The sequence below is a fragment of the Leptodactylus fuscus genome, chromosome 1 (genome assembly GCF_031893055.1).
Source record: "Leptodactylus fuscus isolate aLepFus1 chromosome 1, aLepFus1.hap2, whole genome shotgun sequence".
NCBI classification, from domain to species: domain Eukaryota; kingdom Metazoa; phylum Chordata; class Amphibia; order Anura; family Leptodactylidae; genus Leptodactylus; species Leptodactylus fuscus.
The window spans coordinates 106397368-106413005 of record NC_134265.1 but is presented as its reverse complement, the minus strand read 5'-3'; the positions used below and the strand labels follow the sequence as shown (position 1 = coordinate 106413005).

The following is a 15638-nucleotide window of genomic DNA, read 5'->3' as shown; positions in this document are numbered from 1 at the left end:
GCTCAGCCTAGTTCCCTCCCCAATGCAAACAAAGCATAAAAGTCCTCCATAGGTAGTCCACCTTATCATTATCAAACACCCTGCCAGTGTCAAGGGATAAAATTGATTTGCAACCCAGGGCATTTTTTGATATTAAAATCTTGGCCAAGGCATTAGCTGCTAGTCTTACTATGGTTATTACCTACTTGGTGCATGAAGATCAGTCAGGCTATATGCCCAACAGGTCACGGCCACAAATATCAGGTGACAGTACCCTTAGTTTACAGTGGGTATTAGGATTTAATTTACACCAGAGACTATTTACTTTGATGTACACATCATAACTATAGTCTCTGCAACATTGACAAAGGAGTGGCAGCCCTAAGGGTAAGTTCACACGGCAGAAACCTTTTCCGTGAGGCTAGCCGCAACAGGATGCTGATGCAGTGCATTGGCATTCCGTCGCAGCATCCCGCTCCTGATTAGGCCCGAATGAATGGGCCTAATCAGGAGTGAGTCTCGAGCTGTGGACACCGTGGCTGACTCAGTCACGGAATCTGCACCAAGATAGAGCATGTCACTTCTTTTTCCCACTAGTTGAAAAAAGAAAAAAAAAAAAAAAAAAGGCTAGTGACTCCCATTGAAATGAATGGGAGATGTTTTTTGCAGGCAGATTCTGCGTCAAAATCCACCTGCAAAAAACTCTATGTGAACTCACCTTAAGGAATATTCCTAAGCTCAGGGACCAAAATTTCAACACTCAACATACCAGGCTTTTTCGCTTTGCCAATATTCCCTGAAAATACTCTCAATGACTAAGGGCATTCTCAATCAAAAGGCATTCTCGTCTATTGGCAGATTTGGCTTTCTGTTGTCAATCACCTTTCCATTACTTTTGTTTTGAAAGAGTGCCAGAAGCCAAGGGGCTCACATGACCACTGAAATCAATCAGTGACAATGGAACACGTTGAGTACGTGTGGGTTTTTTTTTTTTTTTTTTTTTTTTTTTTTTTTAAACACCTCTGCCACCCAAGATTTTGCTCAAAATCATGGATAAGCCCTTTACTTTAAGTTCTTACAGATAAACTCTGTTCGGCTGGGGTTCCAGCAGAAAGTCTCCATTTGGGTCCCTGGTCTTTTTGACAAGCTACCAACACATGATCATCAGTGGCTGAGTTGTGATGCACAGTTTGAACACTTGCATGTAGATCAAAGGTCAGGAACCTGAATGGAGACTCTCCAGCAAATGCCTGGCTGATAATATAGAGTTTGTAAGGGTCAAGACAACACACTGGAACACCTCTTTAATAAAAAGGGTTAATTTCTTCATTATAAAGAGTGCACTTTTGAATCAAAATTAGATTTGTTGCAAAAATGACAAACTAATAAAACTAGTCACATTGGCAGGTTGATACTAGACTCAGTCAAAGTTACAATATGGTCAGAAATTCTGTTCAAAACAAGGTTACCTGGGGATGGCGTTTTATATTTGTTGCAAATCTCAGGATCATGTTCTGGCTGCATACGCTCACTTGCTTCCCTTTTACCAAGATATTCTTCAAGCTTCCCCAAGCCTTCCTGGGAAGAAAGATCAACAAAACAGCCGAGAAATTCCCAATATTCCACCCATGGGACATCCTGCTCATGAGCAAGCTCTCTGGCGGTGATAAAGTACATATGGGAAGGGGGGGGGGGGGGGGGGAGAAGCAGACAAGTTCAGTTTATGCAACTTTTATTACTTTTATTTATATATTTATTTAACATGTAGAAGAAAAACTTGACTTTACCTTCCAACTCTCTCCTCGCCTCTCTCAGGATCAGTTTTCCTAACATTATGAAAAAATCCAGCCCTATCCCGCGGTGGAGTCTTCCAAATCCTTCTGAAATCCTCAGCCTAAATCAAATCGATGAAGTTAAATACTATTTTCCAGTATTAAAAAAAAAAAAAAAAAAAAAAAAAAAAATACAAACCCCCCCTCCGCCCCCCAAAAAAGCACTCCAGTCATATTATTGTAGTGATCCTCAGAAATCAATGGCTTCATCACAGAGAATAGACTTTATTATGACTTACTATAGGAAAACTGGCCAGTTGAACTCTATGCTGCTGTATGCACTAAACTAGTAATACTCCTGCTCTAGTTGCAAGACTACCGCCTCTGTTGCATGAGCATTGCTACAAAGATACTACCGGTATAGCGCTGTCTGCTAAGCGGAAGATGATAACAGGAGACCATGATATCTCCCAGTTCAGTGCTCCAAGCAGCATGGACTGTGGCAGGTTTGTGCTGCAGCCTAATGTCAATAATTCCAAATTGTGTAATAGGCAACGTTGTATTTTTTTTGTTGAATTGTAAACGTTATACATCTTTATTTGCTCACTTTTTTTTTTTTTTATGATGCTGTGGTCATGAGGGGTTTTTTTTTTTCAGATTGACAATAAAAAGACACCCCAGAGAACCCTTTAGATGCCAGAGTAATAACTGACCACAGCTTCTAAGGTGTTAAACTGTATGTTGCAGCTGACACCTGCCAGTCATAGCACTTGCTCAGTTTCAGAGCAGGTGTCAGAGGATGTTGGTGTCATATGAAATATGATCTTTCATATGACACCAGAGTTATTGTTCTATGTTTTCTAATGTCCGAGATATAAATGATGTGAAAAGTCTCCAGCCTGAGCTTCCCTGCATTACAAAAGATCCCGCCCAGCTGTACACCAGTAAGAATAGGTGTACAGATTGAACTGACAACAGCGTCAAAAAGAAAAGAATAAAGTAATGCAGGATTACAGGGAAAGGAACCAAAAAGATTTTCACAATATTTATTAACATCTGTAATGCTGGCAGAAAATAAGAAGTACATCAATTCTCTCACCTTGGAAGGGCTCATTGGTCCAGCAAATGCTCTTACTGCAAGCAATGGATCTTTGGGGCTGCCACAATACCGTGGTTGGGAAAGAATATCAGGCTGCTCGGGTGACCAAGGTACACCAATTACGGGAAATGAAGAGTTATCCTCCGCACGCAATAAAGGAACATAAAAATGTCCTAATAAGAAAGAAAAAAAAAAAAAAAAAAACAACATATAAAATGCTTGTATTGTTACGCACTGATCCCTAAAAGCTATAATACAAAATAACCATTTTTTTAATCACTTAATGACAGGCAAAAGCTTAACCCCTTCCCGCCGATGGCACTTTTTGACTTCCTGACCAAGCTCGATTTTTCAAAACTGACATGTGTCACTTTATGTGGCAATAACTTTGGAACGCTTTAACTTACCAAAGTGATTTTAAGATTGTTTTTTCGTAACACATTGTACTTCATGTTAGTGGTAAATTTTGGTTGATATGTTTTGTGTTTAATTATGAAAAAATTGGAAATTTGATGGAAATTTTGAAAAACATGCATTTTATAAAGTTTGAAATTATGTGCATTGCATACAGATAGTCAGACCGCCAAAATTATATCATAAATCTCATGTCCCAGATCTCTGCTTTATGTCGGCATCAAACTTTAGGCGCCCTTTTAATTTTTACGGACATTATAAGATTTACAAGTGAAACAACAATATTCAAAATTTTCAAGAAATTTCCAAAACCCATTTTTTAAAGGGCCTAATCCAGTTATGAAGGCGTTTTGAAAGACCCTTGTATTAAAGCCCCCCATAAATCACCCCATTTTCAAAACTGCACCCCTTAAATAAGCCAAAACAACATATACCTAGTAGTTTAACCCTATAAGTGGTTAACAGGAATTAATACAAAATGGAGGTGAAATTTTCAAATTTGAATTTATTTTACTAATATTTTCGTTTAGCCCTAGAATTTGCACATTCACAAGGGGTTAAAGGAGAAAACGCATCCCACAATTTGTTAGGCAAGTTCTCCCGATTACCACAGTACCCCACTTGTGGGTGTAAACTAATATATAGACGCACAGTGAGACGCAGAAGGGAAGGCGCGCCAAAGAGCTTTTAGAGGGCAGATCTGGCTGCGATCAGTTTCAGGAACCATGTCGCATTTACAAAGCCCTTGAGGTGTCAAAACAGTGGAAACCTCTAGAAAGTGACCCCATTTTGAAAACTGCACCCCTCAAAGAATCTATCAAGTGATGTAGTAGCATTAGTAACCCCGAAGTAAATGTGTAAGCTGTGCGGAGTAAATTGGGTACACCAAATCCTATTTTATTTTCCCACTAGCTCCTATGACACGGACGGGGAAGAGGGGCATTCTGGGGGATCAGCGCTGGTGTATTATCCCTCATAAGCTCTAAATATGGGGTGTCCCCTGAAAACGCTCGCACAGCTTATACATTTCCTTCTAGTCGCAGCCACTTATGTCCTAATGATTTGGCGACTTTTGGGGTTTTTGTCTTCATATTGTACAAGCTACATTTTTATTTTTATTTTCTGGCAATGTGGCCATATGAGGGCTTGTTGTTTGCGGTATTAGATGTACTTCTCAATGCCACTATTTTGGGGCCTGTAACTTATTGACTACATTTTATTAACTCTTTCTGGGTGGGATGTAAAAGGAAACATCAATTCTGGCATTGCTTTTTAGCATATTTTTTTTCCCGCGCAGCGTACAGCATAAGTAACATGTTACCTTTATTCTGCGGGTCGGTACGGTTACGGCGATACCTCATTTATATTATTTTTTAATGCTTTGCTATTTGTGCAGAATAATTCAATTTAGGGAAAAAAATCATTTTTGCATCGCCATCTTCTGAAAGGCATAACATTTTTATTTTTCGCTAGACAGAGCTGGTTGAGGGCTTATTTTTTGTGGGAACACCTCTTCTTTTTATTGGTACCATTTTGGTTTTCATCTGACCATTTGATTACTTTTTATTGAACATTTTGTAAGGGAAAGGTGGTGAATAATCATTATTTTGTGCAGTTTTCTACGGGGTTTTTTTACGCCGTTCGCCGTTTGGGTTAAATAATGTTTTAAATTTTATTGTTCAGGTTATTACGGACGCGGCGATACCAAATATGTAATTTTTTTTCTATTTTTCTTTATTTTACATAATAAAACATTTTATATGGGGAAAATGGGATTTTTGGGGCTATATTTATTTCTATTTTATTTTAAACTTTTTTATTTTTACTTTTTTCTAACTTTTTTTTTCTGTCCCCATGGGGGATTGAAGCAGTGATGGGCTGATCACCGCTTCACTACATATACACTGCAATACACGTGTTACACGTGTATTGCATTGTATAGGAAGCGGTCAGCCTGTGTAGACGCACAGGCTGACAGCTTCATTTACGGCAGGATCAGCCAGGGGCGAGGACGGGGTAAGTGATGGGGCAGACCTGGGGTCACTGATCAGACCCCGGGCTGCCCCCTACGAACACTGGCACCCCCCGAAACCGGCGCGGGGGTGCCGATCGGCACCATTTTGAACCGAAACCCCGGAGGTGCCGGCGGTCATGTTGACCGCCGGCATATCAGGGGTTAACACCCGCGATCGGACCCGGTTCCGACCGCGGGTGTCACGGGGCATTGTCAGCCGTGTATTACGGCTGTCACCCGCTGTGCATGGTGCGCACACAGTTTCTGTGTGCGCACCATGCATCCGCAGTAATAGTACGGCGGTTTGCGGGAAGCCCTTCCCTACAGCGCCGTACTATTACGGCGAATGTCGGGAAGGGGTTAAATCTCAAACTATTTCTATTAAAACGGTTTTAAAACACTTGTGAGGCAGCAAATAACACATTAAATGTGGCTTCACAGGTTTTGTCCAGCCGACAAGAAGTGATGACATGTTCAAGACTCACGTTTGACTGCTCAGTCAAATGCTGGCATGATTGCAATGTGACGTCTAAAGGCAGTCATTGCTTCAGTTGTCACATGAGCCAAAAATATATAAGGTCATCACTTCAAGTCCAACGAGAGTGGAAGACACAGGAAATCAGACCAAAAATGCTGCAAAGGAGGAGGGTCTGGAAAAAATTTTTTTCACCTATTTATCTGCTTCCAGACAAGTTTTTAAAACTTTTGTAAAACGTCTTTAAATCTAGCTAAGGTTAAATTGAATGTTTCTTTCCTTTTTCTTAATTGTTTGCAATTTTGACAAACACTGTGGATAAGTGAAGGATATCCCTAACCGCCTGAAAAAGGTCCTGCATAGCAGCGGATAAAGTGCCGAGCTGAAGCTCTGAGTTGTAGTAAAAGTTGAGGTCCGCGGGGTAGACTGTCAACAAATACAACAGCATCAAAGTTACAGTGTCAACTTTAACTTTTGGTGAAGAAGGGATAATGCTAACGTATTGATTTTCAGGGGTTGGCACAGGCCCTTTAGTTCCAGTAAAAGGAAATCTTAATGCATTTTGGGCAACTGTATACTTCCAACTTTGTATGGAGATTGGGGATGGCCCGTTTCTGTTCTAGAATGACACATGGCAAGCTTAACAAAGGCATGGCTGGGTGGGCTCGGGGTGGAAGAACTTTGACTTGGCTTTACAGAGCTCTGACCTCAAACCCAATATCTTTGGGGAATAGTAGAACAGACTGCAAAGTAGATCCTCTCATGCAATGTCAGTGTCCTCACAAATGCTCTTCTGGACAAATGGGCAAAAGGTCACACAGCGAAACCCCAAAATCTTGTAGAAAGCCTTCCAAGAAGAGTGGAAGCTAAGTGGGACAAACTCCATATTATTGTCTATGCATTCAGAATAGAACGGTAAATACTCCAGTAGGTGTCCTAATACTTTGTCCATATCGTGTAGGTGTAATATTTTTAATATACATACATATATACACACACACACACACACACACACACACACACACACACACACACACACACACTAACCTTTCAGATATTCTCTAATCTTTTCTTTTACTTCTGAGGATTTATTTTTGCTTCTTTCACATATAACCTGTGTTTTTAAAACAAAAGGACAGATTTATGTTACAGAACATTACAGTACTGACAGGTTTTTCATTACAATGAACTATATGTTAAGATGGCCTTACACGCCAGATGTACCGTATTTTTCGGACTATAAGACGCACTTTTTTTCGCCCAAATCTATGGCGAAAATGAGGATGCGTCTTATAGTCCGAATGTGGAGATCATCGCCATGTTCCTGCCGCTGCTGGCTTCCTGCAGCGACAGGAGCGTGGCAATGCTGCAGACCCCGACACCTGTACTGGCGTCTAAAACCTTTCCCAGCACCCTTCTGCCGTTCTATTGCGGGATGCCGGGTCTGTAAGAATAATGGCGGCCGCTCTGCTGCAGAGCAGTTACCATAGCAACCGGGTCTCCGCTATACGCTGAGGCCCAAAGCTGATGCCTGCAATTAGAATGCATTCTAATTGCAGGCATTAAAACTTAACCCCCCCCCCTTCCCCCTAAAGTGTATGGAATACACCCCCATACCTTTAAAGTTGCAGGCCAGCTCCTGCGCGGCGAGGTTGCAGGATCCGACTTGTTCTGTTGACAGTCGGGAGCCAACTGAAGGCTCCCAGGCCTGTCACTGCTATATTACTATTGCGGTTGGTCTATGACCAGCCGTAATAGTAATGTAGAGAATCTCCCATAGACAGCAATACACTTGTATTGCCGTCTATGGGACTTGCAATCAAATGATTGCAGGTTCAAGCCACCTAGGGGGAAGAGGCAATAAAATAGTGAAAAGAGAAAAAAAAAAAAAAAGCTTTAAAAAAAATAAAAATAAATAAAACTTCTAAAATCACCTCCTTTTCCTAGAATACATATAAAAGTAGAAAATTACTGTGAAACACAAACAAATTAGGAATCCCAGTGTCTGAAAATGCCCTCTCTAGTGATATTTTTCAAAACGCTGTTTTTTTTGGGGTTTTTTACCGTTTTGCCTCCGATTTAAATAAAAGGTGATCTAAGCAATAGACATACCCCAAAATGGTATAACTAAAAAGTACATCTGGCCACACAAAAAAAAACGTGCTATGGATCTCCGTACAGCTGCAGGGTCACCTGGTCAATGTGGCCTTGCAGCTGTTGCAAGACTACAACTCCCATATATTAAATATTTTACCTTTTTTTTTTTTTTGTTTCAAAATTTTTTTTCCACCCATTTTCCTCCTCTAAAACCTAGGTGCATCTTATAGTCCAGTGCGTCTTATAGTCTGAAAAATACGGTATATCAGCCAACCCTGCTGATCTGGGGTGAGGTTAAATATCTGCTGTGGATTTTAACTGCTTGATCCTTTTGTTTGGAAGGAAATAAACTGCTGCCAGAAGTGTCTGGCAGCGATTGTGTCCCTTCTACGAGTTCAGTACTCATATACGTCAGGTAAAATAGGTCTGCATTAAAACCTGTACACAGTTACGTAGCGCAAGCAATAAAAGTGAAATAATTACCTCCTCTGGAGTCTGGCCATATTTGTTCCTAGGGTTCTTCATAACGTCAGGATGTGAGCACAACACATTAACTACATCAGCATTGCCAAATTTGCAAGCAAAATGAAGTGGAGTGTCAAAACCCTATAAGAAATAATGATCATTAGTAATCCGTCCTTCATAAAATGAAATGCACACACTGCAGTATTCCCTTGGACAATTACCATTTTATCAGGTGTATTGAGATACAGATCGACAATATATCGTATCCTTTTCTGAAGCATTATCTCATCATCGTCAGGGTACATAAGTTTCATGAATTCAGGGTTCTCCATGGTATCCAATAAAAGCTGGCTGATCCCAGCCTGATTTTCCTTAGCAGCCACATGCATAACATTGTATCTACATCCTTCCTGTAAAGAAAAACAAACAAAATAAAACCTCAGTGTGAAAAACAGCACATTGATGCTATATGGGTTTGTTTACACGGCAGAAACCTATTTTGCCGTGTGTATTCTCCGTGCGGTTAGCCGCAGTGGGATACTGATGCAGTGCATCAGCATCCCGCTCCTGGCTAGGACCGAATGAATGGGCCTAATCAGGAGTGAGTCTCACGCCGCAGCTGACTCGGCCACGGAATCTGCAGCAAGATAGGGCATGTCGCTTCTTTTTCCCGCCTGGCCGTTTACTCCACTGTATACCACCAATGTGACTATACTTTTCCTCCTCTTCCCCTTTGGCCACCAGTATTATTGTTGGGGGGCGCTGGGGACCCTTGGACTTGGGGCCGCGCCCCCTTAAGGGGCGGGGCTCCCAGTCCGACGGCTCTTGGCGCCAGTACCCCTTTAAAAAGGCACTTCCTGGTGGGTGAGTGTGAACATGACGCCAAAGGATTCCCTATTCATTCTATTTGGCTTCCTATTTCTTCCTACCGGTAAGATTGTATAGGATACTGCATTACATTAGACTACATGTTACTGTTTAGTAAGCTGGGCACCCATCCTCAAATCCACATTATTGCGTATATGTGATATACATTCTTTCATGTTCCTGTTGTTATTTATACTGGATCCATATGATTATCTTCATCAACCTTTGCCTGAAGCTCCTCTAGGCTATAGACTTCATTATATCCAAACTTGTTACTATTATCCTTGGTGACTATATACACCATACTGTAGCCTATTATCGTATTTTGTATACCTGTATATATTGTATTATATTTTGTATCATTATCTGTTGTAACCTTTTTTTATTTTTGACTTATATATGTACTACATTATGTATATTTTGTATACATTTTTCAGAAGTACTGAGGAAGGTCTTTCAGACCGAAACGTTTATTTGTCGGAATAAAATTCACTTTGGAATCACATTCATAGAGTGCCGGAAATTTTTGTTTACAGCTGGAAAAAAAAGTGAGAGACTCCCATTGAAATGAATGGGAGGCCTTTTTGCAGGCAGATTTTGAGGCAGATTCCGCGTCAAAATCTGCCTGCAAAATACTCCATGTGAACTGCCCCTTACTCATCCTGTGTCATACCTGCATGGCAGATGCTAGAAAGTAGCAGTCATCTGCATATATCTGCTCTATATTTGCACTTCAGTGTTTCTTTTCATTTGCTCTTGTACAGTTACTCCTACCAGACTTACAAACCAAACTAGCTATAATGGATAGGGGGAAGCGGCAGACTTGGGTATCCTTTAAGTGCACACACTGTTCTATAGCACACACATAGTCCAGTAACACGTCCAGTTGGAGGATTTATTGAAACCAGGGTTGAGTAATTAATAGGCCGGTAAGTCTGACCTCGATAGCAGGAAAAATCTTTGAGCAAATTGTCAAGGAACATTTACTTCGGTACCTGGATGGGAAGGCATTAATTAACCAGAGCCAGAACGGCTTTATGACCAATAAATCTTGTCAGACTAACCTGATTTCCTTCTACAACAAAATCACTGAATGGTTGGACCAAGGGAATGCCGTGGACATAGTATATCTTGACTTCAGTAAGGCATTTGATAAAGTATCACATAACCTTCTTATTGAAAAAATGATTAAGTATGGCTTTGACAAAAAATCAGTTAGATGGAGTCACAACTGGCTTAATGATCGGGCACAACGAGTAATACTAAATGGCTACACATCGAACTGGAAGAAAGTCAAAAGCGGGGTGCCGCAGGGCTCTGTTCTGGGCCCAGTACTTTTTAATATCTTTATAAATGATCTGGACGAAGGAATTATTGGGGAACTCATAAAATTTGCAGATGATACGAAGATAGGAGGAATAGCCAACACTAGAGAGGAGAGAGAGTGTATTCAAAAGGACTTAGACACACTGGAACAATGGGCTGAGGCAAACAAAATGGTATTTAACAGGGACAAATGCAAAATTCTACATCTGGGTAACAGAAATGTAAAAAACATATATAGTATGGGAGGAATAGAACTAAGTGATAGCATAGGGGAAAAGGACTTGGGCATAATAGTAGATCACAAATTCAACATGAGTCAACAGTGCGGTGCTGCTGCAAAAAAGGCTAATAAAATTCTGGGATGTATTAAGACAAGCATTGAATCTAGATCAAGAGAGGTCATTATTCCGCTGTACTCTTCCCTGGTCAGACCACACCTGGAATACTGTGTACAGTTCTGGGCGCCTCAATTCAAGAAAGACATCGATATATTGGAGCAAGTCCAGAGAAGAGCAACCAAAATGGTGGAAGGTCTGCAAACCATGTCCTATGAGGAGCGGCTAAAAGAACTGGGATTGTTTAGTTTGCAGAAGAGAAGGCTGAGGGGAGATTTAATAGCAGTCTACAAATATCTGAAAGGTAGTCACAGTGCAGAGGGATCTCCCCTATTCTCATTAGCACAAGGAAGTACAAGAAGCAATGGGATGAAACTAAAGGGAAAGAGATACAGATTAGACATTAGGAAAAACTTTCTGACAGTGAGGGTAGTGAGAGAGTGGAATAGGCTGCCACGGGAGGTGGTGGGCGCTCCATCAATGGAAATCTTCAAGCGGAATCTGGATAAACATATAGCTGGGATGATTTAGGAAAACCTGCACTCGCAGGGGGTTGGACCCGATGGCCCTTGAGGTCCCTTCCAACTCTATCATAAGAATAAGAATAAGAGTACACTGGTCTGGATAATCCCTGCACCACCAAAGGAAGCACTTCGTCAAAAATTAAGCCCAAAATCTGGCGGGGCCACGCACCTGCACTGATATCTACACCTTTTCATGTCCCACGTACACACACAGTCATACTCTGTAGCAGGTGTGTAAGGCATATTTACAGCTCTTCGGCATGTAACTAATTTATTTTTACTACTGGCTTTATAGCTGAGCAATCTACTTCTGTTGTGGCACGCCCATTGAAATGAATGAAGCAATGTGCACACTGACGGGACAAGAGGGGAGAAGAGGGACAAAACTTTCATGTTCTCCTGAACTGTGGGAGCCTCAGGCCCCCCACCTGATCTGCAAGTTATCACCTAATGTTGGATAGGATATAGCTCGTTTTTCTTTCCCTTTTTTTTTTTTTTTTTTTTTTTAATTTCCTTTTTCATTTTGAAGGGAGTCTATCAACAGTAAATTTGTTCACAGATTGCCCAGTCTACTCCTGGAACAAATATAAAAAAAATTACAGAAAAAAGGAAAAAAGTTTAAAAGAGTCTGTCAGCAGTAAATTAAATTATAAACCTAATCATAGTACCTTGTAAGAGGTGATTCTACAGTTTCTAAATATACTTCAGATATACAGCTTTTGCAGATGAGAGGTAAAGTGCTTTTGGAGTGTGCCGTAGCAAGACATATAATGACTCAAGTCATGAACTCAGTACCTCGATTGACATGTGAAATGAGAGCAAAATGAATTTATTTTTGTGTTATCTATATGTATATTTTGGGGGGTACATTTGTAGGTTTCAAGTTGTCGTTAATGTGCTCAGTTAAATAGTGATATTTTTCTGGAAACTGGAAACTCATTACCTGTACAACAGTTGGGTTGTCACCAGACCCTATAAGATATCGAGGATTGCTCCATATCAGTTCATAAAATGTGGCTAGATCTCCTTTCTCCACAGCCTTCCTTAGTTTTGCTGTCAAATCTTGTGTCCTGGGGCTCTTAAAGCTGTTTGCTTTCTCCTTGTTCAGGCTTTCAACATCCGTAGCAGATAACCCATCTAAACATTAAAATAAATTGTGCAATTGAGAAATCCTTTGTATTATTATGGATGTTCTAGCACATTGAAACTACAATACACTAATCCTTATTCACCATTTTCATTACTCTATAATGCATAGAGATTTCTAGTTGGAAAAACCCGTAAACCAAACAAAAAGTTATCAGCACCACATTGCCTATAAGTAAGACTTCAATGTGTGCAGAGATCATTCATATCACAGTCCCACAACTGCATGCAAAAATCTTCATAAACTTCCCAGAACTGGAAGGAACAAAAATCTGTCTTTAGGAAGCAACATGGTGGCTCAGTGGTTAGCACCGCAGCTTTGCAGCGCTGGTGTCCTGGGTTCAAATCCTTCCAAGGATAACATCTGCAAGGAGTTTGTATGTTCTCCCCGTGTTTGCATGGATTTGCTCCCGTACACCAAAGACAAAAAAAAAAAAAAAAAAAAAAAGGTACATTGTGAGAGCAAATGAGCTCTCTGCAGCAATGAGGGCGGGCCCCAGCGCTGAAAGGCTGATGAGCGCATCCCCATTGCTGCCCAGAGCCCTTTCCTGCACCGCCTCCTTCTTCTGCAGCAACTCCGCCTCTTCTGGCTTCTCTTGCAGTTCTATACAGGAGCATAGAGAGGCCACCCCAAAATGGCCACCGGCTCCTGTATTGAACTGCAAGAGCGGCTACCCAAAAAAAGCCGCCGGAAATTTTTGGGTAGCCGCTCTTGCAGTTCAATACAGGAGCCGGCCAGCGGCCATTTTGGGGTAGCTGCTCTTGCAGTTCAATACAGGAGCTGGCCGGTGGCCATTTTGGGGTGGCCTCTCTATGCTCCTGTATAGAACTACAAGAGCAAGAGAAGCCAGAAGAGGCGGAGTTCCTGCAGAAGAAGGAGGCAGCGCAGGAAAGAGCTCTGGGCAGCAATGGGGACGCGCTCATCGGTGTTTCAGCGCTGGGGCCCGCCCTCATTGCTGCAGAGAGCTCGTTTGCATACCGGTTAAAACTGGTATTTCTACGGCGGAGACCACGTCTAAACGTAGGAGACGAATAATAAACTACGTTTATTAATAAACGACGTGTTCATTAGAAAAAAAAGGTAGTTTAATGGTAGAATCCCTTTAAGTGCTTATTAGTGCTATTATGCCCACCTGAAAGATGACAAAAAAGTTTTAGTTTTTTATGGTAACAGTCAATAGGTGAAACAGTCATATCTGATTGATGGAACTTTTTCTGCCTTCATAAGTGTTTCATACATATTCATCTCTAGTGATAACTGGCATCGCATTATTGTATCGCGTAACGGATAATTACTGTATAAAGACCACGTATGGAAAGGAAGTGGATTCTGAATAAGTCTGTTTTTATTCATAGGCTAATAAGCTTGCAGCCAGCGCAGGAAGTTCGCAGCAGCACTTGTCCCTGCTATTATCTCCTATGTGTGTGTGCAAACAGGAAGCTGAGTGGTCATTATCATCATCAGCAACCTGTGCTGTATACACCCATAAGAAACAATAGCAAAGAAGCTGCACGATGCATTGTGCACCAGTTTAATTAGCATATGAATAAAAAAAGACTTATTCAAAAACCTCTGAGACAATTTACATACTAAAGGTAGGTGTGGAATAGCCTTTCTAAAGGCTATGCAAAGATGTGATTAGTTAAATATGGCTTTTGCCTATGATAGAGCCCCTTTAATGATGATTTGGTAAGTTATATTTTATGCAATTCTTGATGCTGCGAGCTAGATGCTACCAAACTTCTGGATCACGTCACCAATAAATGCTCCGATTATGTTCAGAGGGGGGGGGGGGGGGGGGGTAGTATATTACCCCTCTATGTGACCAAGAGAAAAATACAGCATACTTTTATAGGAGAGGGGATAACATGGAAAGAAGTCCATGCTACCCTTCCCTACGAGTCACATACACTTTATGCACATACAACGATTTTTACATCCGCTCTGCTACTCCTTCTTCATGCTATGCTGAGATTCTAGTCCAATGCTGAGGACAATTTAAAACCTGATTTCTCAAGATCCACAAGGGCTATCAAGAAGATATAGGTATTATTTTAATAATATTCTTATCTCATCTTTAAACTTAATCTAAGATCATCATGATGAGTCCGAACATACCTGGAGTGATTAGCTATTGAAAACACTGTCTGGATTTGAGATGATGATCTTTGTATTATTCTCACCTTTAAAATGAAGATCTTCTTGATGGCTAATATGAATCCTGAGAAATCAGCATTAGTAGCAAGGATGTATTACATATGTCCTTGGCTACTGAAGTGCCTCCCTGGTTAACCCACTGACCTTTAAGAAGACCAGAAGCAACTTTCCCAGGTGACAGAGACAGGGATGATTTATTGGGTGATGGATAGTAGTCACATACGCCTCTAGCAAACTTTTCAGCATCTTCCCTTGAATGGAACGCTTTGAATCGGGAGCCTTTCAGCATTTTAACAATCTGCAGAGCTTCCTTCTTGTCAGTGTAAATGTGGATCTTTTCTGAAACAAGAAGAATGGGTGCAAATTAGTATTCATTAGCAAGGAAGGAAAATTTCTACCAAAACAATTACATTTTGTCATATAACAGTAAATCAAAAGTTAGAGCAGCCGTCATATTTACTGTAATTTATGATTTTGCCTTCTTCAGACAAGTGTAAATCGTTCATGTGGAACCCATGACTCACCAGATCCTGCACACTACCGAGTCTTAGCTCAGTCATGTGAATATAACCTTACAGAGATATTGCCCTAATTCTGTTTTGTTAGGGCAGATTCTCACGACACTTACAGTAATATAAAAGCTAACAATCTTATCTTGAGAGATATTGATGTTGGAAAGCACGGTATATACTCGAGTATAAGCCGAATTTTTCAGCACAGTTTTTGTGCTGAAAAAGCCCCCCTCGGCTTATACTCGAGTCAAGGCGGTCTATGACCAGCCGCAATAGCAATGTATAGAATCTCCCATAAAATAGTGAAAAAAAAAAAAAAGAGGCTTTAAAAAAAAATAAAGTAAATAAAAGTTCTAAATCCCTCCTTTCCCTAGAATACATATAAAAGTACAGAATGACTGTGAAAGACATACACATTAGTTATCCCTGTGTCTGAAAGTGCCCGGTCTACTGAA

General features: G+C 40.8%; 1 protein-coding gene across 4 annotated transcripts in view; it reads right to left on the bottom strand.

The window, feature by feature from the left end:
- ANKLE2 (ankyrin repeat and LEM domain containing 2) overlaps positions 1-15638 on the bottom strand; it is an 82613-nt gene that overhangs the window by 12001 nt on the left and 54974 nt on the right. For 3 of the 4 annotated variants that reach the window (XR_012716134.1, XM_075275195.1, XM_075275216.1), the window contains 8 exons: positions 14816-15010; positions 12311-12504; positions 8537-8725; positions 8334-8456; positions 6801-6867; positions 2851-3023; positions 1767-1873; positions 1449-1636 (listed from right to left, as the gene is read on the bottom strand). Coding sequence is in view for 3 of the 4 variants with exons in the window: in XM_075275195.1 (XP_075131296.1) it covers positions 1449-1636; positions 1767-1873; positions 2851-3023; positions 6801-6867; positions 8334-8456; positions 8537-8725; positions 12311-12504; positions 14816-15010 (1236 nt within the window). In the remaining variant the exon portion in view is untranslated. Of the gene's footprint in view, positions 1-1440; positions 1637-1766; positions 1874-2850; positions 3024-6800; positions 6868-8333; positions 8457-8536; positions 8726-12310; positions 12505-14815; positions 15011-15638 lie in introns of all 4 variants that reach the window. The other variant, XM_075275206.1, reaches the window with a different exon arrangement.